Raw genomic sequence first — 25,784 nt, forward strand, 5'->3', positions numbered from 1 at the left:
CAGGGTGTGGAGCCAGCTCTGCTATCTGCTGCTGCGTTTGTTTGATGTGGTGGTGGTGATAGCTACAGCACACGTCTAACTTGCAACACACACACTGTGCATCTTCAAAGGGCAGCAGAGCACGACACAGCACGACACAACTGAACGCAAAGCAACATAGACATATATATATATATATATTTCGCAGGCACTTTTATCCAAAGCCACTTACAGTAGTGCATGCAAACATTTTTATATGAGTGGCTCCAGTGGGAATCGAACCCACAATCCTGCCTTTGCAAGTGCAATGCTCTACCAACTAACGTGAGCCACATAGCCTACACACTGAAGTCTAACACATTAAGCTTACCACAAGTAGTCAGTTGACTATCATGCACTAGCTAGCACCCTAGTTGCTCATCTTATTCCCCTGCCCATTTCTCTTTGCACGCCCCTGCTGCCTGCGTGAAAACAACCTGTATGGTTCATCTCAATAATTAAAATCAAATACAATTTGATTTGTCACATGCGCTGAATACAACAGGTATAGACTTTACCGTGAAATGCTTACTTACAAGCCCTTTCCCAACAACACAGAGTTAAAAAGTAAGAAACATTATTAAAAAAATTATAAAGGAAAAAGTAACACAATAAAATAACGAGACCATATGCAAGGAGTACTGGTACCGAGTCAATGTGCAGGGGTACGAGGAATTTGAGGTAATATGTACTTGTAGGTAGGGGTGAAAGTGACTAGGCAATCAGGATAGATAATAAACAGAGTAGCAGCAGTGTATGGTGAAGAGTGTGAAAGTCTGTCTGTGTGAGTGTGTGTGAGCGTGTGGGTAGAGCGACAAGCTCTCACAGTCTCACGTCAGAATTAGATGTGCATCCATGTTTTTCAAACATCAAATTTCAAAGTGTTTGTTTACCTCTCTTTATTGTTCCAAGGTTAAGGTTAGGCATTAACTCCGAATTCTTAAGGTTAGTCATTAACTCAGAATTCTTAAGGTTAGTCATTAACTCCGAATAGTTAAGGTAAGGGTTAAGGTTTGGGATAGGCTTAGAACAAAAATATCACCTCACCTATTTTTTCAGTCTTTCCCCCCTATTGCTCTTCTTCTCTTTCATCTACTCCTCTTCCCTCCTGTCCTCCTCTTACCCCCCTATTCCTCTCTCCATCCTTGGCCTCCTGTCCTAATTTCACCCCTGGCAGCATCCCAAATGGTACCCTATTCCCTACAGAGTTAACTACTTTGGGACAGAGGCCTGTTCAATTCTCTCTTCTTGTCTTGTGTACGTGCAGGGTGGGTAGGTATGTAAGGGTGCTCTTGTGCCCTCTGAGTGGTACCCTGTCTCTGATTGCTACCCTGTCTCTGATTGCTACCCTGTCTGAGTAGTACCCTGTCTCTTTCTAGTACCCTGTCTCTGTCTAGTACCCTGTCTCTGAGTAGTACCCTGTCTCTGTCTAGTACCCTGTCTCTGTCTAGTACCCTGTCTCTGTCTAGTACCCTGTCTCTGCGTAGTACCCTGTCTCTGCGTAGTACCCTGTCTCTGCGTGGTACCCTGTCTCTGTCTAGTACCCTGTCTCTGTCTAGTACCCTGTCTCTGCGTAGTACCCTGTCTCTGCGTGGTACCCTGTCTCTGCATAGTACCCTGTTTCTGAGTAGTACCCTGTCTTTGTCACCCTGTCTCTGCGTAGTAACCTGTCTCTGTCTAGTACCCTGTTTCTGTCTAGTACCCTGTCTCTGCGTGGTACCCTGTCTCTGATTGGTACCCTGTCTCTTTCTAGTACCCTGTCTCTTTCTAGTACCCTGTCTCTTTCTAGTACCCTGTATCTGCATAGTACCCTGTCTCTGTCTAGTACCCTGTCTCTGTCTAGTACCCTGTCTCTGCCTAGTACCTTGTCTCTGCGTGGTACCCTGTCTCTGCGTGGTACCCTGTCTCTGCGTGGTACCCTGTCTCTGCGTGGTACCCTGTCTCTGCGTGGTACCCTGTCTCTGCGTGGTACCCTGTCTTTGTCACCCTGTCTCTGCGTAGTACCCTGTCTCTGTCTAGTACCCTGTCTCTGTCTAGTACCCTGTCTCTGCGTAGTACCCTGTCTCTGCGTGGTACCCTGTCTCTGCGTGGTACCCTGTCTCTGATTGGTACCCTGTCTCTGTCTAGTACCCTGTCTCTGTCTAGTACCCTGTCTCTTTCTAGTACCCTGTCTCTGAATAGCACCCTGTCTCTGTCTAGTACCCTGTCTCTGTCTAGTACCCTGTCTCTGTCTAGTACCCTGTCTCTGCGTGGTACCCTGTCTCTGCGTGGTACCCTGTCTCTGTGTGGTACCCTGTCTCTTTCTAGTACCCTATCTCTGTCTAGTACCCTGTCTCTTTCTAGTACCCTGTCTCTGTCTAGTACCCTGTCTCTGAGTGGTACCCTGTCTCTGTCTAGTACCCTGTCTCTGTCTAGTACCCTGTCTCTGTCTAGTACCCTGTCTCTGTCTAGTACTCTGTGTCTGTCTAGTACCCTGTTTCTGAGTAATACCCTGTCTTTGTCAACCTGTCTCTGCATAGTACCCTGTCTCTGTCTAGTACCCTGTCTCTGCGTGGTACCCTGTCTCTGCGTGGTACCCTGTCTCTGCGTGGTACCCTGTCTCTGCGTGGTACCCTGTCTCTGCGTGGTACCCTGTCTCTGCGTGGTACCCTGTCTCTGCGTGGTACCCTGTCTCTGAGTAGTACCCTGTCTCTGCGTGGTACCCTGTCTCTGCGTGGTACCCTGTCTCTGCGTGGTACCCTGTCTCTGCGTGGTACCCTGTCTCTGAGTGGTACCATGTCTCTGCGTGGTACCCTGTCTCTGAGTGGTACCATGTCTCTGAGTGGTACCCTGTCTCTTTCTAGTACACGTCATCACGCAACTGACGTCATCAGAGCGCGCAACAGAACCGTGTACTGCCTACACTCGGTTTGTTGTTTTTATGAAATCGTTTTTAAATCATAGCTAAAGTTTGCATTGCTACTGATTCCGCGACGCGGTCAGCCTTTACGGCTGGGACCGCAAGTTTGTGTCCCAGACTCCTGTTAAGATGGATGTCTCTCATGGCTTCGCTCACCCCTGGATGTACCACCTGCCAGTACCTGAGCCAGAGAGTCGCTGAGCTGGAGGGGAGAGTATCTGTCTTGCGCCAGATCAAGGAGGACGAAGAACTCCTGGACTCCATGGTTGTACAAACCACCTCCAAAATCGACGACGTCACCTGCCCCTGGCTCGGCACCTCCACTTCTGGGGAGCCTGTAACGGAGAAACTCCATTCGGTTCCCTTAAATGAGCCATGGCCCAGGCTAGGAGCTAAACCGAAAAGCCCGGTCTGTTCCACCACTTCTGCTCCGCAGGGTCCCTCCGCTACATCTCTACTGCTGCCATCTCACTCTCAGGTGGAAGTGCCCAAGCACACTCATCTGCGCTCCTTGCCTACCGCTCGGTCGTCAGTCTCAGCTGCTAGCCCCCCTCAACCTGCTAGGAGGCAGATCACCCGGGAGAGGCCCCGTCATTTACCCAATAAACCCATCTGTAGTCCTTCCGTTCTCGTGGTGGGTTCATCCATGGTCCGAAACGTTTCAATCCGGAAAGCTGAGACTTTCTGCTACCCTGGCACTAGGATCCCTGACCTAAATTCCATGCTACCGCTACTTATTAGCAAGCACTCCGCCGCTTCAACTGTCATTGTCCATGTTGGGTCAAATGACATTAAACTCCAGCAGTCAGAGAAATTGAGAGACGATTTTAAAACATTGATAAATATGCTGCTGGAATCTGGGAAGCAGTGTGTTGTTTCCGGTCCTTTTCCATCCCCACGGATATGGTTTTTAGTCGTATACGCCAATTACACACCTGGCTTAAGGGATACTGCTGCACGATGGGAATTCCTTTTGTGGATAACTTTGCAGCTTTTACAGACCGACCAGGTCTATTTCTTCGGGACAATTTACATCTTAACAGGTATGGCTCCAGCATCCTCTCCACCAACATGTCTCTTACTCTTGCCTCATGTAGAGCCTTTGATACCTGACGTTGTGTATTTTCGGGGGTTGACTTTTGGGATTGTACGCTCCCCTATCAGACTATGTTCAATGCTCCTCTCCCAGTTTCATTAATTAGTCCCTCAATTGCAAATATGGAACAAACTTCAGCTAACAACCTTTCTGCAATTCCTAGATTATTGTCCAATCACCGTATTGCGAATACTACTTACATGCAGAGAGCTATTGTTAGTAGTAATCTTGTCCCCATAAAATTGAGCTCTGTCAATAGCTCGAAAATGGTTTATTGCTCATTCAGTGCAGCTTCAGGTGCTACCTTGGATACTCCATCTGATATGAATTCCCGTAGCAATGGCATTGGAATAATTCATTTGAGTGCTAGAAGCCTGATCCAAAAGTTGGACTTTATAGACATTTTGGTCTCACAATCAAATGTTGACGTACTGATTGTATCTGAATCGTGGCTGTGTGATTCTGTGCCTGATTCAGATGTTCAGTTGATTGGGTACAATATTTATAGAGCTGATAGAGTTGGTAGAGGTGGTGGTATCGTGATTTATGTAAAATGCTGCTTAAATGTTTCTGTGTCCATATCAACCTCTGTCCCAAAGTACTCTGTCTCTGCGTGGTACCCTGTCTCTGCGTGGTACCCTGTCTCTGCGTGGTACCCTGTCTCTGAGTGGTACCCTGTCTCTGCGTGGTACCCTGTCTCTGCGTGGTACCCTGTCTCTGAGTGGTAATCTGTCTCTGCGTGGTACCCTGTCTCTGCGTGGTACCCTGTCTCTGCGTGGTACCCTGTCTCTGCGTAGTACCCTGTCTCTGCGTGGTACCCTGTCTCTGAGTAGTACCCTGTCTCTGAGTAGTACCCTGTCTCTGCGTGGTACCCTGTCTCTGCGTGGTACCCTGTCTCTGCGTGGTACCCTGTCTCTGAGTAGTACCCTGTCTCTGAGTAGTACCCTGTCTCTGCGTGGTACCCTGTCTCTGAGTAGTACCCTGTCTCTGTGACTGAAGTTCATGTTGATTGAGATAACGATAAGACAGAAAAACTCTGTCATCTACCTGTAGGAATCACAAACACAAAGTGTCGTCTGTGCTTCCTGTTTTGCTGTCAGTCACGCACACCAAAGTACCCATGGAGGGGCAGTGGGGGTGGTCAGGTGTAGTGAGTTTGGAACTTTGGTATGGTAGGATATCTTCAACTGTTTGGATGATGTAACAAATCTGGTCTGTGTTTGTAGTACAATATATGGTTATGGTGGAGTGTGTGTTATTCCAATGTGTTTTCTGACTGAGAGAACAGTCTTAGCCTTGGGGGTTGGCAGACAGCTGGGGAAGGATATGGTTTGAATTGTAGCTCCTCCGACCTGCTACTCGGGTTATTGATTGACATCTTTGACCCACTTTAGCCTGCTTTGGCCTACTTTAGACCACTTCTGATTGCTTCAGGCTGTTTTAGAGCAAGTAACCACAGCAAACCAACAACTTTAAATCTATCTTTTTCCTTCAGTGGTTGTGATGGAACAAATTATGTTTTCTGAATCACACAGCTAATCCTGTTCTCTACACACACACATACATACATACATACATACAGTGCCTTCAGAAAGTATTCACACCCCTGGACTTTTTACACATTTTGTTGTGTTACAGTCTGAATTTAAAATTGATTAAATTGAGATTTATGTCACTGGCCTACACACGATACCCTATAATGTAAAAGTGGAATTATGTTTTTAAAAATGTTTACAAATGAATTAAAAATGAAAAGCTGAAATGTCTTGAGTCAATACGTTTTCAACCCCTTTTGTTATGACAAGCTTAAATATGTTCAGGAGTAAAAATGTGCTTAACAAGTCACATAATAAGTTGCATGGACTCATTCTGTGTGCTATAATAGTGTTTAACATGATTTTTGAATGACTACCTCATCTCTGTTCCCTACACATACAATTATCTGTAAGGTCCCTCAGTTGAGCAGTGAATTCAACCACAAAGACCAGGGGTGGTTTTCCAATGCCTCCCAAAGAATAGCACCTATTGGTAGATGGGTAAAAAAAACAAAAATAAACAGACATTGAATATCCCTTTTGAGCATGATGAAGTTAATTACACTTTGAATGGCGTATCAATACACTCAGTCACTACAAAGATACAGGCGTCTTTCCTAACTCAGTTGCCGGAGAGAAAGGAAACTACTCAGGGATTTCACTGTGAGGCCAATGGTGACTTTAAAACAGTTAGAGTTTATTGGCTGTGATAGGAGAAAACGGAGGATGGATCAACAACATTGTAGTTACTCCACAATTCTAACCTAAATTATTGAGTGAAAAGAAGGAAGCCTGTACAGAATAAAACTATTCCAAAACATATATCCTGTTTGCAATAAGGCACTAAAGTAAAACTGCAACAAATTTGGCAAAGAAATGAACTTGCGTTATGTTTGAGGCAAATCCAACACAACACATCACTGAGTACCACTCTTAATATTTTCAAGCATGGTGCTGGCTGCATCATTTTATGGGTATGCTTGTAATCGGCAAGGACTAGGGAGTTTTTTAGGATAAAAAGAAAAGGAATAGAGCTAAGCACAGGCAAAATCCTAGAGGAAAACCTGGTTCAGTCTGCTTTCCAACAGATACTGGGAGACAAATTCACCTTTCAGCAGGACAATAACCTAAAACACATTGCCAAATATACATTGGAGTTGCTTACCAAGACGACATTGAATGTTCCTGAGTGGCCTAGTTACAGTTTTGACTTAAATTGGCTTGAAAATCTATGGCAAGACTTGAGAATGGCTGTCTAGCAATGATCAACAACCAACTTGACAGAGCTTGAAGAACTTGAAAAATAATAATGTGCAAATATTCTACAATCCAGGTGTACAAAGCTCTTAGAGACTTACCAAGAAAGACTCACAGCTGTAATCGCTGCCAAAGGTGATTCTAACATGTATTGAGTCAGGGGTGTGAATACTTATGTAAATGAGATATTTCTGTATTCAATTTTCAATACATTTGCCAACATTTATAAAAACATGTATTTAATCAATGTTGAATTCAAGCTGTAACACAACAAAATGTGGAATAAGTCAAGAGGTACTATGAATACTTTCTGAAGGCAACACACACACACACACACACACACATTCATACATACACTTGCCCACTGCAGGAGAACATAAATACTGATGGTAATCCTACTGTTGCTATGGAGGAGTGCTGAGGTTAGGTGAGGACTTTTCATACGGTACCAGTCAAATGTTCGGACACACCTACTCATTCAAGGGTTTTTCATTGAAGAATAATAGTGAAGACATCCAAACTAAGAAATAACACACATGGAATCATGTAGTAACCAAAAAAGTGTTAAACAAATCAAAATATATTTTATATTTGAGATTCTCTCAACCAGCTTCACCTGCAATGCTTTTCCAACAGTCTTGAAGGAGTTCCCACATGCACAAGCAATTCTAAATAAATCACTGCCATTGTCACCATCAAAGCACCCCCACACCATCACACCTCCTCCTCCATGCTTTACGGTGGGAACTACACATGCAGAGATCATCCGTTCACCCACACCGCGTCTCACAAAGACTCGGCGGTTGGAACCAAAAATCTCCAATTTGGACTCCATACCAAATAACACATTTCCACCGGTCTAATGTCCATTGCTCGTGTTTTTTGGCCCAAGCAGGTCTCTTCTTATTATTTGTGTCCTTTAGTAGTGGTTTCTTTGCAGCAATTTGACCAGGAAGGCCTGATTCACACAGTCCCCTCTGAACAGTTGATGTTGAGATGTCTGTTACTTGAACTCTGTGAAGCATTTATTTGGGCTGCAATTTCTGAGGCTGGTAACTCTAATGAACTTATCCTCTGCAGCAGAGGTAACTCTGGGTCTTCCATTCCTGTGGTGGTCCTCATGAGAGCCAGTTTCATCATAGCGCTTGATCGTTTTTGCGACTGCACTTGAAGAAACTTTCAAAGTTCTTGAAATGTTCCATATTGACTGACCTTCATGTCTTAAAGTAATGATGGACTATCGTTTCTCTTTGCTTATTTGAGCTGTTCTTGCCATAATATGGACTTGGTCTTTTACCAAATAGGGCTATCTTCTGTATACCCCCCTACCTTGTCACAACACAACTGATTGGCTCAAACGCATTAAGAAGGAAAGAAATTCCACAAATTAACTTTTAACAAGGCACACCTGTTAATTTAAATGCATTCCAGGTGACTACCTCATGAAGCTGGTTGAGAGAATGCCAAGAGTCTGCAAAGCTGTCATCAAGGCTATTTGAAGAATCTCAAATATAAAATATATTTTGATTTGTTTAACACTTTTTTCGTTACTACATGATTCCATATGTGTTATTTCATGGTTTTGATGTCTTCACTATTATTCCACAATGTAAAAATAATGAAAAACCCTTGAATGAGTAGATGTGTCCTAACTTTTTACTGGTAGTGTATGTGTGCATAAGTGTGTGTGTGCGTATCTGTGTGTGTAATAACAATCACCAGATTCATCACACCTCAACTCACCAAGGCTCCACTGAGGCATCCTACATTTTAAACAAATAATCTGTTCAAACAACCAAACAAATATTCACGCTGTCTGAATGACCTTTATCATGTCCGCCTTTTACCTGAGAATCATCCTCAAACCTGCATCTCATCTGGAACATCAGACTTGTAGAGAAGGAGAGATACTTCTGGTAAGCTCTCAGTTGGTGGATTTGACTTGAGGAGAGATACTTCTGGTAAGCTCTTAGTTGGTGGATTTGACTTGAGGAGAGATACTTCTGGTAAGCTCTTAGTTGGTGGATTTGACTTGAGGAGAGATACTTCTAGTAAGCTCTTAGTTGGTGGATTTGACTTGAGGAGAGATACTTCTAGTAAGCTCTCAGTTGGTGGATTTGACTTGAGGAGAGATACTTCTGGTAAGCTCTTAGTTGGTGGATTTGACTTGAGGAGAGATACTTCTAGTAAGCTCTTAGTTGGGGGTTTTGACATGAGGAGCGATACTTCTAGTAAGCTCTTAGTTGGTGGTTTTGACTTAAGGAGAGATACTTCTGGTAAGCTCTTAGTTGGTGGTTTTGACTTGAGGAGAGATACTTCTGGTAAGCTCTCAGTTGGTGGATTTGACTTGAGGAGAGATACTTCTGGTAAGCTCTTAGTTGGTGGATTTGACTTGAGGAGAGATACTTCTAGTAAGCTCTTAGTTGGGGGTTTTGACATGAGGAGCGATACTTCTAGTAAGCTCTTAGTTGGTGGTTTTGACTTAAGGAGAGATACTTCTGGTAAGCTCTTAGTTGGTGGTTTTGACTTGAGGAGAGATACTTCTGGTAAGCTCTTAGTGGGTTGTTTTGACTTGAGGAGAGATACTTCTGTTAAGCTCTTAGTTGGTGGTTTTGATTTGACTGAGTCCATCTGCTGGTTGTGGATTGTTGTGGGTGTTGTGAAGTAAATGGTGTGTTGAATCATGTTGTTGATGAGGGAATGACACAACCACTTCACACTTCCTGTTTCTCCTCCAAGTTGTAACGGTGACTTCCTTTCCCATACTGTATCATGTACGCACGCACACACACACACACACACACACACACACACACACACACAGAAGTGCATGAATGTCGTATGTACACACACACACACACAGGTGAGGAAGTGGGACAAATACGATCATAGTTAGGCCTACATATACCACTTTAATTCTAAGCCTCCCTGTCCAGAACATGTATTCCATGTTTTGTGTGATGGGTTTGTTAGTGTTTTGAGCACAGAGATCCCAGATAGCCGTGTGTTTATGCCTACTGGTACCTACTGTGTGTCTCTTTATCCTCACTCTTAATTAGTAGTCCTCCCACTAATAACCTACATACTAATTCTTTATATATATATATTTTTTATAATATTTCTTTTTTTTTGACAATATACAAAGACAACTTAACATTCCACAAACATAGCGCCACTAAACTAGACATGATGTTGGCTGGGACTGACCAACCTTCAGCATAGAAGGAAATAATACTAATAAAGACAAAAACATAAACTTGGACGTACATGCATTTCAACAAACATTAATGACATCATACTTGGACGTACATGCATTTCAACAAACATTAATGACATCATACTTGGACGTACATGCATTTCAACAAACATTAATGACATCATAAATAATATAATATAAATAATATAAATAATAACATCATACTTGGACGTACATGCATTTCAACAAACATTAATGACATCATACTTGGACGTACATGCATTTCAACAAACATTAATGACATCATACTTGGACGTACATGCATTTCACCAAACATTAATGACATCATACTTGGACGTACATGCATTTCAACAAACATTAATGACATCATACTTGGACGTACATGCATTTCAACAAACATTAATGACATCATACTTGGACATACATGCATTTCAACAAACATTAATGACATCATACTTGGACGTACATGCATTTCAACAAACATTAATGACATCATACTTGCTCAGACCCACATGCTCCCACTGTATTCATACCCATCTTGTCCGTCTCACAATAACATCCCTTCTCATTTCTCATCTTTTGGATATCTCCAGCTTGTAACACTTTATGCCACATGGATTCAAATTGCACTGGTTTGTTTCTCTCTGTAGCTCACATTTTGTCAATCTTTAAATATTGACAAATGGTGAATTCTGAAAAGCTGTCCAAGGATTGTTCCATAGGGGTGTGTTTTTAGGGAGTGATATTGGTTCTTGTAGAATCTGTTTAATTTTCTTCCATGTTGTTTATAGTGTTCTTAACTATGAAGTTGTTAATGTTCTTAGCTTTATCGTTTTGAAAATAGACACGTGAAAAGATTCTGGGGATGAGCATGCACATATTCAATATGTACCCATTGTTCCACTTTAGCGCATTTAACAATATGTCGCAAGTAAAAGCCTTGGGTGGCAAGTTGATACAATTCCATGTCTGGGAGGTTAAAACCACCCTCAGACTTAGGAAGATGTAAAAACTTTCTTATTTATTCGGAGTTTTATTTGCCTATATAAAGTATGTTTTGACCGAGTATACTGTTGGGAGCCATGCCATTCTGAAGAGGTTTATTCAACCTGTAAAATTTATGGGAGGATTGTTCCATTTCATTTGATCTGCTTTCATGTTTTTGAGTAATGGGATAAAGTTATCTTTATATTTGTTGTTTCTTTGTCACTTATTAAGCATCCTAAGGATTTCATATTTTCTGTGGTCCACTTAAAGGATTGCTGTAGATCGTGAGTTATTTTTCCTATTGCCATTATTTATTTATTTTCACGTACATTTTATATCCTGAGATTTTACAGTATTCTGAAAACATTCTAATTCTGCTGACTGGAGTTCTGTAATTATGCTCATTCTGGGTGGGTGTTGATTACACACTCATGTTCAGAGGCCATGATTTGAACACCATGTTTGCATATGAAGTTGGTAAGTGACAGCATAGATAGACTAGAGACTACCTGCTGCATGCACACACAAGCACAAGCGCACACAGGAGCACACCCTCACACACTTTCACACACAGCTTTATCTTCTGGAATTAGGTCAGAGGTTAGAGAATGGTTGATAAAGGGTCTGTGGTCTATCTGTGTGCCAAAGCTTTGGTTATTAATGCATTCCAGGAAAGGCTTGTATTTATTTAGCACACACAGGATTCTCTGTTCCGACCTCCATCCACCCACATCTATTTCGCTCCTCGCACTCTTTCGACATACCTCTCTCCCTCTATCTATCACAGATTAACCTTTCATTTTAGCTATACTCCCTGTTTATTCCTCATACTTCCCCTCAGAACCTCAACCTCTCTCTGCGTATCAAGGCCTATCTACCGTTTCCTTCTCTTGTTCTCCATCTTTCTCTCTCCCTCTCTCTTCATCTGTTCATTCACCCGTATAATCCTGTAAAATTAATCTCTCCTGTCTGTTCAATGCAGAAGCACATTGAGCAAAGTTCTTTTTTTTTTTTTTTTTGGGGGATTATTTCGGGTTAAAAAACACACCAGGCCACACTTGAACGTCTAAAACTAAATAGAAAGTATGTAGAAATTATAATGGACCTAATATATTTTCAAATTTCGGCCCCTGTTTTCTGGCCCGCAAAGAGATTTTGACAAACAAATGGGTCAAAAAACAATATACGTAAAAATGTATGCGCACATGACTGTAAGTCGCTTTGGATAAAAGCGTCTGCTAAATGGCATATTATTATTATTATTATTATTAATATGTGCGGCCCTCCGTTGAATTTCGAAATCTGATGTGGCCCTCAAGCCGAAGGGTTAGCGCACCCCTGATATACACTACATAACCAAAAGTATGTGGACACCTGCTCGATAAACATCTCATTCCAAAATCACGGGCATTAATATGGAGTTGGTCCCCCCTTTGCTGCTATAACAGCCTCCACTCTTCAGGGAAGGCTTTCCACTAGATGTTGGAACATTGCTGCAGCGACTTATTTCCATTCAGCCACAAGAGCGTTAGTGAGATCGGGCACTGATGTTTGGCGATTAGAGCTGTCTCGAAGTCGGCGTCCCAAATCAACCGAAGTTCTTCCACACCGATCTCGACAAACCATTTCTATATGGACCTCTCTTTGCATGGGGGCATTGTCATGCTGAAACAGGAAAGGGTCTTCCCCAAACTGTTGCCACAAAGTTGGAAGCACAGAATCGTCTAGAATGTAATTGTATGCTGTAGTGTTAAGATTTCCCTTCACTGGAACTGAGGGGCCTAGCCCGAACCATGAAAAACAGCCCCAGACCATTATTCCTCCTCCACCAAACTTTACAGTTGGCACTATGCATTGGGCAGGTAGCATTCTCCTGGCATCCGCCAAACCCAGATTCGTCCGTTGGACTGCCAGATGGTGAAGCGTGATTCATCACTCCAGAATACGTGTTTCCACTGCTCCAGAGTCCAATGGCGGTGAGCTTTACACCACTCCAGACGAAGCTTGGCATTGCGCATGGTGATCTTAGGCTTGTGTTCGGCTGCTAGGCCATGGAAGCCCATTTCATGAAGCTCCCGATGAACAGTTATTGTGCTAACATTGTTTCCAGAGGAAGTTTGGAACTCTGTAGTGAGTGTTGCCACCTAGGACAGAGGATTTTTATGCGCTTCAGCACTCGGCGGTCCCGTTCTGTGAGCTTGTGTGGCCTACCACTTCGCGGCTGAGCCGTTGTTGCTCCTAGATGTTTCCACTTCACAAATACAGCACTTACAGTTGACTGGGGCAGCTCTAGCAGGGCAGAAATTTGATGAACTTACTTGATGGAAAGGTGGAATCCTATGACAGTGCCACGTCGAAAGTCACTGAGCTCTTCAGTAAGGTCATTCTACTGTCAATGTTTGTGTATGGAGATTGCATGGCTGTGTGCTCGATTTTATACACCTGTCAGCAACGGGTGTGGCTGAAATGGCCAAATCCACTAATTTGAAGGGGTGTTCACATACTTTTGTATATATAGTGTAGATGCATACATTTGTGATAAAAAACATTCACAAGGGTTCCCAACAACTTCACTTCAGAGAACACAACTCTGTGTTTTCAATGCGGCAGTTGACAACAGTCTACAGTCTTGTTTGTCCCCTACTATGGGCCCTGGTCAAAAGTAGTGCACTACGTAGGGAATAGGGTGCCATTTGGGACGTAGTCCTTGTCTCATGTCTTCTCTTCTTCTTCTTGGCTCTTCAGTTCAGTACTTCCTGTGATGCCCCAGCCCACCACAGGAAGTAGCTTTGTGACTGACCACAGCTTCTAACTGCTTCCTGTTTTGAAGGCTTCAGAGTGGCGATGGGAGGTTTTCACCATATGTCTCAAATCTATGAGAAACACTGGCGACAAGGAGAGAACTGTTCAGGACAAAGCTTTTGTTTGTTTCTTTCTTTCTTTCTCTCTCTTTCTCCCACCGAAGCATTCACCCACCCACACACACACTCAGACACACACACACGAACACGAACACACACACACCTACACTCAGTTTAAGGTAGTGTGGCTAATTATATCATTCAAGCAGAGGTTACAGACCATAAAAGGTTACCTGGCTCTTTGGCAAAAACTTTAGAAGACAGTGTACACAGTGTGTGTGTGTGTGTGAGTGTGTGTTTCTCACCATGGTTGTCTTTATAAGCTTGCGTACAGGTGCACATTGGTCACTTGTGTACAACTGAATGAGTGCGTTTGTGTGTGACCAGATACTCTCTTTTCAAGGTAATTTGTTCAGGGTCTATATTGATGTCAGAGATGAGTGTGTGTGGTGTGTGTATTGATACGTTTAATGAGGTTGTGTGTACAGTCGTGTTCAAAAGTTTTGAGAATGACACAAGTATTGGTCTTCACAAAGTTTGCTGCTTCAGTGTTTTTAGATATATTTGTCAGATGTTACTATGGTATACTGAAGTATAATTACAAGCATTCCATAAGTGTCAAAGGCTTTTATTGACAATTACATTAAGTTTATGCAAAGAGTCAATATTTGCAGTGTTGACCCTTCTTTTTCAAGACCTCTGGAATCCGCCCTGGCATGCTGTCACATCCTAACTGATGGCAACCCATTCTTGCATAATCAATGCTTGGAGTTTGTCAGAATTTGTGGGTTTTTGTTTGTCCACCCGCCTCTTGAGGATTGACCACGTTCTCAATGGGATTAAGGTCTGGGGAGTTTCCTGGTCATGGACCCAACATTTCAATGTTTTGTTCCCCAAGCCACTTAGTTATCACTTTTGCCTTATGGCAAGGTGCTCCATCATGCTGGAAAAGGCATTGTTCGTCACCAAACTGTTCTTGGATGGTTGGGAGAAGTTGCTCTCGGATGATGTGGTGGTACCATTCTTTATTCATGGCTGTGTTCTTAGGCAAAATTGTGATTGAGCCCACTCCCTTGGCTGAGAAGCAACCCCACACATGAATGGTCTCAGGATGCTTTACTGTTGGCACACGTTCACACGTTCATTCATACTCCTCAGATAAAACACTGCTGCCCTTCGGCGTTCTCCAAACTCATTTTCCCCTCTCTGTGTGATCACACTCATGTGTACATACCCCCCCCCTCTCTCCCCCTCCCTCCCTCCCTCCCCCCTGCAGTCAACCTTAACGATATGACATAGTAATTTAGCATGTCCTTTTATCTAAAGGTTGACGCAGATGAAGGAGATAGAAGGGCCCATAGAATTACATACAGTGATGATTGCACAGGTCCTACACATTTAACATTTTAGTCATTTAGCAGACGCTCTTATCCAGAGCGACTTACAGTTAGTGAGTGCATACATTTTCTTTTCATACTGGCCCCCCGTGGGAATCGAACCCACAACCCTGGCGTTGCAAGCGCCATGCTCTACCAACTGAGCTACATGGGGCCCACCTATTTGTTTGGTGCAATTCTCTATGGGTGTTTGTGTGGGTTTTGATTCTACATTGGTTCTACATTGATTCTAAGTTGATTCTACATTACTCAGATTTAAGTTGAATGTTTTCCAGTGTTAAACCTATTCTTGTGTATCGGCTAGGCTGAATGATAAGATCGCCAAGGTCTTCATTGGCAGTGTCAGAGGCACCTTTTTAATGTGTGTTAACGTGATTGGATTACAGAACGTGACAGTGACCCCTCTGTTCTTCCCTGGTTCTCCATCATTCTGTCAGACTCCAGCGCCGATGCTGCCACAGATTGCCTTTGACTGTTTTTTTTCAATCTAGAGCTAGATATATCCGTAATTGAATAAACCCACCCCCAACCAATGTTCTCATCCTTCCCTTTAATATCTCTCTCGCTCTGTCTCTCAACCTGCCCTTTTGATTGGTCGATAGAACGGAACAGTGATAGAACTCAGATGATTCGGAGGCCAAAGTCATCAAGGGGGAACAGAATTAGAATTTTCAAAACCCATCAGTGTTTGATTAATGGGTTATTGGTGAAGGTGAAAGGCACTCTGACACATTATATCAGAAAGAACACCAACGACAACTAAGTGAAGTGAGCCTGTGCTGTGCTAGGTTGGAGTGTAGGTTAATCTGTATTAATAAATATATCTCTCTCCCTCGCCCTCTGCTCCACTCTCTCTATCTCTCCACTTTCCCAATTTCCTCTTATCGATTCCCCACACATCCTCTCCCCCTCCCTCTCTCTATCTCCCTCCACCCCTCCCTCCGTCCCTCCCTCCTTTTCTCTGTAGGATGGGTCTCGTGCTGGTCGTGAGAGGAAGAAGACAGTCTCCTTCAGCAGCAGTCTCTCTGAGAGGAAGATCAGCAGCGCTGCAGACTGCATCAGCGCTATGGTGGGGAACATCACCCGTTACACACACTAGTTACTACACTAGTTACTACACTAGTTACTACACTAGTTACACTCTAGTTATACATTTCTGAAGTGGCAGTGTTTGTTGGTTTGTTTTTATATAAGTGACTGAAATATAACTGGGGTGTATTTGTTAGTGCACACCGTAGCAAAACGAAAAACAATAGTTTCTTATTGGCCAAGTGCAGGTAGTCCCTCCCCGTTTTCGGCCCATTTTCTTACTAGTGAATAGGATCAAGGTGTGTGCATGATTGATTGCTGTCTGTCTCCAGATGGAGGGTACTGAGTTTCGGAAGGTGCGCTCCAACTCCCGGGTCTACCAACGCTACTACTTGCTGGAGTCAGGTCTGCAGGCCCTGCGATGGGAGCCCTCCAAGAAGGAGTCAGACAAGGCCTGTATTGCCGTCCCCTCCATCAGAGAGGTAAGTAGCTACGCACGCATCGCCCTCCCCTCCATCAGGGAGGTAGGTACACACCTACAAGGAGAACAAAGTGGAGATGGGATGTTATGAACCTTTTATAGACTTAACTCCTGATAAATGCAATGACGTCTGGTTTCCTGCAAAAAAACAGAGCAATTTAATTAGATGATCTGCAATACATTTAAATGGAGTTTGCACTCATCAGGAATTGACTATTCTTCAGCGCTGTCTTGGAGCCAAATAACTTTCAGTCAGTGAATGGAACGGAGTGAAACAATAGGAACAGTTGACTCCCATGTGTACTGTTCTGTACTTCCTGGTCTCAATTGATTGGATCCTTCTTTGTGTCATTCTAGGTCCGCACCGGCCGCAACACAGAGACCTTTAGGACCAACGGCGTCTATGACCAGATCTCTGAGGACTGTGCCTTCTCTGTCATCTACGGAGAGACCTATGAAGCTCTGGACCTGGTGGCTTACTCTGCAGAGGTGGCCAACGTCTGGGTCACTGGCCTGAGGTAGGATACATGTCCACAATGTCTTGCCGGGTTGCCAGATATGAATTTAGGAAACATGTCCACAATGTATTGCCGGGTTGCCAGATCTGGGATTTGGAAACATGTCAACAATATCTTGCCGGGTTGCCAGATCTGGAAGTTGGATACATGTCCACAATATCTTGCCGGGTTACCAGATCTGGAAGTTGGATACATGTCCACAATATCTTGCCGGGTTACCAGATCTGGTTGTGCTTTAGTTTAGACAACTCTCCATGGCCCAGTGGTGTCATACCAAAAGGATGTCAAGATCTGGACTGGAACCCAAATGGAAGTGAATGAAAACAACTGGAACAGATGACTCTCATTGTGTTTCCTACCCTGGTATCTTTCAATTATGACATAATCTCTGTGCAATCCTTCTCTGTCTCATCCTAGGTATCTAATTCTGTATGGGAAGCATGCCATGGACATGATGGCCAGCAGTGAGGACAGCCTTCGTCTCGCCTGGCTAGCAGAGACATTCTCCTCTATGGTTGTGTCAGATGGACAGGGTGGAGGAGAGGAGGAGGGGATCAGTTTGCGATCGGCTGTAGGACTGATCAGGAGTGTTAACCCTGGGGTGAGGAGTGGGAAAGTGGAACACAGGTTTAAGGAGCTCCATCGGCTCAAGGAGAGGACGAATGTGGCGGGGACAACTGCAGTTGGAACTGATGTTGGGACTGTGGCTGGAGCTGAAGCAAAGGTTGGCGCTTCAATTGTAGCTGTAGCTGGGATTGGCTCAGGAGCTGGCGATGGGGACGGGGACAGGGTTCCAGCTGGGGCCGGAGCTGGCGATGGGGACGGGGACAGGGTTCCAGCTGGGGCCGGAGCTGAGGAAAGGAATGGGGAAGAGTCTGGAGCTGGGACTGGAGCAAACACAGACAACAGAAGAGGAGGAATACAGGACAGGGTCACCAAGGAGGAGTTCATTGAGGTCTTCCACGACCTTTGCACCCGACCGGAGATCTACTTCCTTCTGGTGCAGTTCTCTAGCAACAAGGAGTTCCTGGATACCAAGGATCTGATGAGGTTCCTGGAGGTTGAGCAGGGCGTGGCTCAGGTAAGGATTGGGAAGAGGACCACTTTTCTGTTCTACCAGTAGAACTGTTTCATGGGTTTTCTGTTCTACCAGTATAATTGTTTCATGGGTTTTCTGTTCTACCAGTAGAGCTGTTTCATGGGTTTTCTGTTCTACCAGTAGAGCTGTTTCATGGGTTTTCTGTTCTACCAGTATAATTGTTTCATGGGTTTTCTGTTCTACCAGTAGAGCTGTTTCATGGGTTTTCTGTTCTACCAGTAGAGCTGTTTCATGGGTTTTCTGTTCTACCAGTAGAGCTGTTTCATGGGTTTTCTGTTCTACCAGTATAATTGTTTCATGGGTTTTCTGTTCTACCAGTAGAACTGTTTCATGGGTTTTCTCTCCCTTTGTCTCTCTCTCTTTTCCTCCTCTATAGTCCCTCTTAGCTCTGTCTAGCTGATAAGAAATAAAGTGTCCCTCCAATAGACAGTTGTTTGGTCGGGTTTTATTTGATCGATTAGAAATACATAGAACGATGTCACTTCAAGAGATGCTCATTTCTCTGTTCTCCTCTCCCCTCTGTGTCTAGGTGACAGAAGACACCAGTCTGGAGCTCATCCAATCCCACGAACCGTCGGAGGAGGGCCGTCGCCAAGGCTGCCTCTCATTGGACGGTTTCACCAGATATCTCACCTCCCTGGAGTGCCACATGTTTGAACCGGAGCACAGCCAGGTGTGCCAGGACATGAGCCAGCCCTTATCCCACTACTACATCAACTCCTCCCACAACACCTACCTCATCGAGGACCAGTTCAGGGGGCCCACTGGCATCACCGGCTACATCCGAGCTTTAAAGATGGGCTGCAGATGTGTGGAGGTGGACGTCTGGGATGGCCCTGACGATGAACCCGTGGTTTATACCGGTCACACCCTCACCTCGCCCGTCGTGTTCCACTGTGTCCTGGATGTGATCGGGCGTTTTGCGTTTGAGGCTTCGGAGTATCCACTGATCCTGTGCGTGGAGAACCACTGCTCCCCCTGCCAGCAGAGAGTCATGCTCCAGCACCTGAGGAGGATACTGGGGGAGAGGTTGTACACAGAGCCCCTCAGGGAAGGGGAGGGGTACCTGCCCTCGCCCAATGCCCTGAGGGGCAAGATCCTGCTGAAGGGGCAGAAGTTGGAGGAGGGGTGCGGGGGGGCTGAGGGGGACGTGTCTGACGAAGATGAGGGGGCGGAGATGTGCCAGAGAATGAAGGCTGGTAACAGTGGAGGAGGAGGAGAAGGAGGGGGGGAGGAAGGGCAGAAAGGTGGTGGGGGTGGTGGTACTAGTAGCATGAAAACTCTGACCCCTCCTCCTACCCCTAAACGGTTCCAGCTCCTAAAGGAGCTCTCTGACTTGGTGACTCTGTGCAAGTCGGTACGCTTCACAGACTTCCAGACGTCGTTCTCTACCCAGAAACCCTGGGAGCTCTGCTCGTTCAACGAGACCCTGGCTGTGCGCTGCGCCAGCGAGCGGCCGGGAGACTTTGTCAACTACAACAAGCGCTTCCTGTCGCGGGTCTACCCCAGCGCCATGCGCATCGACTCCAGCAACATGAACCCACAGGACCTGTGGAAGTGCGGTTGCCAGATTGTGGCTTTGAACTACCAGACGCCTGGATTGATGATGGACCTTAACATCGCCTGGTTCCGCCAGAACGGGAATAGTGGGTACGTGCTGCGACCCGCCATCATGCGACAGGAAGTGTCGTATTTCAGCGCCGATACGAGAGACTCTGTGCCGGGTGTGTCCCCTCAGCTGCTCCATGTTAAGGTGAGTGGGTAGTAGATAGACAACAGTGGTGTTTATTTATATCTGTGTAATAGAGGCTCCTAATCACTTCCTGGCTTGTTGGCTCCTTAATGGTTGAATGGTATTGTTTAAGTTATTCAGTACACTTCTCTTAATGGTTGAATGGTATTGTTTCAGTTATTCAGTACACTTCTCTTAATGGTTGAATGGTATTGTTTCAGTTATTCAGTACACTTCTCAATTGTTAAATGGTATTGTTTCAGTTATTCAGTACACTTATCTTAATGGTTGAATGGTATTGTTTCAGTTATTCAGTACACTTATCTTAGTGGTTGAAGGGTATTGTTTCAGTTATTCAGTACACTTATTTTAGTGGTTGAATGGTATTGTTTCAGTTATTCAGTACACTTATTTTAGTGGTTGAATTGTATTGTTTCAGTTATTCAATACACTTACTTTAATGGTTGAATGGTATTGTTTCAGTTATTCAGTACACTTATTTTAGTGGTTGAATGGTATTGTTTCAGTTATTCAGTACACTTATCTTAATGGTTGAATGGTATTGTTTCAGTTATTCAGTACACTTATCTTAGTGGTTGAATGGTATTGTTTCAGTTATTCAGTACACTTATCTTAATGGTTGAATGGTATTGTTTCAGTTATTCAGTACACTTATTTTAGTGGTTGAATGGTATTGTTTCAGTTATTCAGTACACTTATCTTAGTGGTTGAATGGTATTGTTTCAGTTATTCAGTACACTTATTTTAGTGGTTGAATGGTATTGTTTCAGTTATTCAATACACTTACTTTAATGGTTGAATGGTATTGTTTCAGTTATTCAGTACACTTATCTTAGTGGTTGAATGGTATTGTTTCAGTTATTCAGTACACTTATCTTAGTGGTTGAATGGTATTGTTTCAGTTATTCAGTACACTTATCTTAATGGTTGAATGGTATTGTTTCAGTTATTCAGTACACTTATCTTAGTGGTTGAATGGTATTGTTTCAGTTATTCAGTACACTTACTTTAATGGTTGAATGGTATTGTTTCAGTTATTCAATACACTTACTTTAATGGTTGAATGGTATTGTTTCAGTTATTCAGTACACTTATCTTAATGGTTGAATGGTATTGTTTCAGTTATTCAGTACACTTATCTTAGTGGTTGAATGGTATTGTTTCAGTTATTCAGTACACTTATCTTAGTGGTTGAATGGTATTGTTTCAGTTATTCAGTACACTTATTTTAGTGGTTGAATGGTATTGTTTCAGTTATTCAATACACTTATCTTAGTGGTTGAATGGTATTGTTTCAGTTATTCAGTACACTTATCTTAATGGTTGAATGGTATTGTTTCAGTTATTCAGTACACTTATTTTAGTGGTTGAATGGTATTGTTTCAGTTATTCAGTACACTTATCTTAGTGGTTGAATGGTATTGTTTCAGTTATTCAATACACTTACTTTAATGGTTGAATGGTATTGTTTCAGTTATTCAGTACACTTACTTTAATGGTTGAATGGTATTGTTTCAGTTATTCAGTACACTTATCTTAATGGTTGAATGGTATTGTTTCAGTTATTCAGTACACTTATCTTAGTGGTTGAATGGTATTGTTTCAGTTATTCAGTACACTTATTTTAGTGGTTGAATGGTATTGTTTCAGTTATTCAGTACACTTATCTTAGTGGTTGAATGGTATTGTTTCATTTATTCAGTACACTTATCTTAATGGTTGAATGGTATTGTTTCAGTTATTCAGTACACTTATTTTAGTGGTTGAATGGTATTGTTTCAGTTATTCAGTACACTTATCTTAATGGTTGAATGGTATTGTTTCAGTTATTCAGTACACTTATTTTAGTGGTTGAATGGTATTGTTTCAGTTATTCAGTACACTTATCTTAGTGGTTGAATGGTATTGTTTCATTTATTCAGTACACTTATCTTAATGGTTGAATGGTATTGTTTCAGTTATTCAGTACACTTATTTTAGTGGTTGAATGGTATTGTTTCAGTTATTCAGTACACTTATCTTAATGGTTGAATGGTATTGTTTCAGTTATTCAGTACACTTATTTTAGTGGTTGAATGGTATTGTTTCAGTTATTCAGTACACTTATCTTAATGGTTGAATGGTATTGTTTCAGTTATTCAGTACACTTATCTTAGTGGTTGAATGATATTGTTTCAGTTATTCAGTACACTTATTTTAGTGGTTGAAGGGTATTGTTTCAGTTATTCAGTACACTTATCTTAGTGGTTGAATGGTATTGTTTCAGTTATTCAATACACTTACTTTAATGGTTGAATGGTATTGTTTCAGTTATTCAGTACACTTATCTTAGTGGTTGAATGGTATTGTTTCAGTTATTCAGTACACTTATCTTAATGGTTGAATGGTATTGTTTCAGTTATTCAGTACACTTATTTTAGTGGTTGAATGGTATTGTTTCAGTTATTCAGTACACTTGCATTAATGATAAGGTGTGTGAACAGTTCAATCAAACAAACAGACAATCAATCAATCAATAAATGGATCCATCCATGCAGGTGATCAGTGGTCAGAACCTTCCCCGTCCGAGGGGTTCTGGAGCTAAAGGAGACGTGGTGGACCCGTATGTCTACGTGGAGATCCATGGTATCCCTGCCGACTGCGCCGAGCGCCGCACCCGCACAGTGATGCAGAACGGAGACAACCCCATCTTTGACGAGAGCTTTGAGTTCCAGATCAACCTGCCCGAGCTGGCCATGGTGCGCTTCGTGGTGCTGGACGATGAATTCATAGGGGACGAGTTCATAGGTCAGTAGTGGAAGGAGGGTGAAGGTCAGCTCTGCACTGACTGCTAGTCCGGTGTCCAGTCTGCTTTTGGTTGAACTTGTTATCTGAAGCCAACTAATGATACTACAACAACCTTTCAGCCATATGAAGGTTATTGCTAGCTTACTAGCAAGTATCACTAGCTAAGATAAAGAACACTTGGTAGCAGTTAGTGAGTGAACATTCACTATCTTCAAGGTAATTTCATTGTCTAACACTCCTGTACATAATTTGTAATCCCCTCTGTTTTACCACAGGTCAGTACACCATTCCACTGGAGTGCCTACAGCCAGGCTACCGGCACGTACCGTTACAGTCTCTGACGGGAGAGGACCTCCCGTACGCCCGGCTGTTCGTCCATGTGGCCCTCACCAACCGGAGAGGAGGGGGCAAGTCCCACAAGCGTGGGCTGTCTGTGCGGAAGGCGAAGCGAGGGAGGGAGTACGCTGCACTCCGGGACCTGGGGATCAAAGCCGTGGACGAGGTTTTCAAAATGGCCACCCCGCCACTAAAGGAGGCCACGGACCTGCGGGAGAACATGCAGGTGAGAAGGAGAGGATAAACAGTCATTTATCAATCACAATTTTCACATTGAAGGACTGAAATGCCTGTATACCTGTATTCACAATGGATGATGTCTAACTCAGAATAGCCATGTCAATTTATGGTAGATTAACCCAACCCATGGAGGGTTCAATCTCAGTGATCACTAAGTTATGACTCCGAGATAAAGATGGCTGACATGGTCATTCCTCCAGAGACATCAACAGGTTCAGACTGAGTGGCGGTGGACAACACAGAACCAGTGAGAGATTGTTTACTGCATCTAAACTGGCTAGTTAGCCTGATCTATGAAGTTCTGCTTTAGACTGACAGGTTATGGTTATGGTAAGCTGATGGTAAGGTGATTGTCCCTGTAAGCATTTAGTCTGGCTGTCTAAGTGATGTTGAGGACCTCTGATCTGTTTAGGCTGGAGATGACTGGGATTCATGCTATGACACTAATACAAAGAGACAGGGAACACACACACACTCTCTCTCAAACACACACACACCTAAACAGAAGTAAACACTGAAGGCAAGCACTATGACATCATGAAGAGATTAGAACAGCTTCTCTGTCAGTGTCAGTTGTTAAAGCAGGTTGACGTTTATTGTCATAAATCCTGCCCTGGGGGCAAAGCTGAGTGATTTCCGCTAGATGGGCCAGCAGCTAAGTCAAAATTAGCGAAATTGTAAAAATTAATGTGATTTTGTGTCTTAATTTAATGTTAGGGTTTGGCATTAGGGTTAGCAGTGTGGTTAAGGTTAGTGTTAAGGTTAGGGCTATGTTTAAAATCTAGTGACCACTCTGCAGAGCTGCCCCCAGAACAACATTCATGATGAAAAACGCTAACCTGTGTTCTTAAATAAAACTGTTTACATTTAGATTTTAGCAGTTCAATGACCGCAATAAACATTAATTTAATAGTGTGGCAGTGATACGGTCAATTTGTGATTGTCACTTTCACCATCTCCCAATAAAGCTTCTCTAATTCAATCAGATGTTCTCAGTGATGGTATCCCAGGAAACCATGTCACAGTTTGATCCACGATTAAACCCTCAGCAACTAATCACTTAGTAGGGGATTACATTTACATTTACATTTGAGTCATTTAGCAGACGCTCTTATCCAGAGCGACTTACAGTTAGTGAGTGCATACATAATTTTTTATACTGGCCCCCCGTGGGAATCGAACCCACAACCCTGGCGTTGCAAACGCCATGCTCTACCAACTGAGCTACATCCCTGCCGGCCATTCCCTCCCCTACCCTGGACGACGCTGGGCCAATTGTGCGCCGCCCCCATGGGTCTCCTGGTCGCGGCCGGCTACGACAGAGCCTGGATACGAACCAGGATCTCTAGTGGCACAGCTAGCACTGCGATGCAGTGCCTTAGACCACTGCGCCACTCGGGAGATAAGTATGATCCACAGAACAATACATCACTAATACAGGACAAGGAGAGTGTGTGTGTGTGGATTCCCCACACGAATAGTAAACAAACACAACTTTGACAAACTGGGGACATTTTGTTAGTCCCCATGAGGTCAAACGCTATTTCTAGTGGGTTTAGGGTTAAGGTTAGAATTAGTGTTAGGGTTAGAATTACGTTAACGGTTAGGGTTAGGAGTTAGGGATAGGGTTAGGAGCTAGGGTTAGTGTTAGGGTTAGGAGCTAGGGTTAGGTTTTTGGGTTAGGGTAAGAGTGGGTTAGGGTTAGGGTAAGGTTTAGGGTCAGGGGATAGGGAAAATAGGATTTTGAATGGGACTGAATTGTGTCCCCCCACAAGGTTAGCTGTACAATACTGTGTGTGTGTGTGTGTGTGTTTTTATATAGATGTGTGTGTGTGTTGCATAACCCCCCGACCCTCTGTATCTCTCTCTGTCCCTGTAGAACTCGGTGGCAGTGTTCAGGGAGCTGTGTGGGGTGTCAGCGGTGGCTAACCTCATGCAGTGTGTATTGGCCCTGGGGTCCCGTGTGGTGGGGGCCGACGGGGACCCCCTGATGCTGTTTGAGCTGAGGGAGCAGTACCCCTCCATGGAGCCCCAGGGGCCCCTGCCGGACGTCCTACGCAGGGTAGTCTCCACCTTCGAAACGGTGAGGATCAATCAATTAATCAATCCTTTACATTTTATTTACAGTATGTAGCGCTTTGGGTTTCAGTTGAGAATAGTTGTGCAGGTTAGATTAAACAATCCACCGGTCAGATAGCTGTGGTTTAAATTAAACAATCCACTGGTCAGATAGCTGTGGTTTAAATTAAACAATCCACTGGTCAGATAGTTGTG

The 25,784-nt window shown here is 43.6% G+C and overlaps 1 protein-coding gene across 1 annotated transcript in view; it reads left to right on the forward strand.

Annotated features, from left to right (window-relative positions):
• The window catches only part of LOC121572058 (inactive phospholipase C-like protein 2), a 44,230-nt gene that overhangs the window by 2,243 nt on the left and 16,203 nt on the right, over window positions 1-25,784 (forward strand). Inside the window, exons 2-9 of the mRNA XM_041883933.2 lie at window positions 16,235-16,336; window positions 16,629-16,778; window positions 17,135-17,295; window positions 17,713-18,376; window positions 18,924-20,147; window positions 22,685-22,934; window positions 23,210-23,496; window positions 25,390-25,593. Coding sequence (XP_041739867.2) covers window positions 16,235-16,336; window positions 16,629-16,778; window positions 17,135-17,295; window positions 17,713-18,376; window positions 18,924-20,147; window positions 22,685-22,934; window positions 23,210-23,496; window positions 25,390-25,593 — 3,042 coding nt within the window. The remainder of the gene's footprint in view (window positions 1-16,234; window positions 16,337-16,628; window positions 16,779-17,134; window positions 17,296-17,712; window positions 18,377-18,923; window positions 20,148-22,684; window positions 22,935-23,209; window positions 23,497-25,389; window positions 25,594-25,784) is intronic.

Source organism: Coregonus clupeaformis, chromosome 8 (genome assembly GCF_020615455.1).
Source record: "Coregonus clupeaformis isolate EN_2021a chromosome 8, ASM2061545v1, whole genome shotgun sequence".
Taxonomy (NCBI): Eukaryota; Metazoa; Chordata; class Actinopteri; order Salmoniformes; family Salmonidae; genus Coregonus; species Coregonus clupeaformis.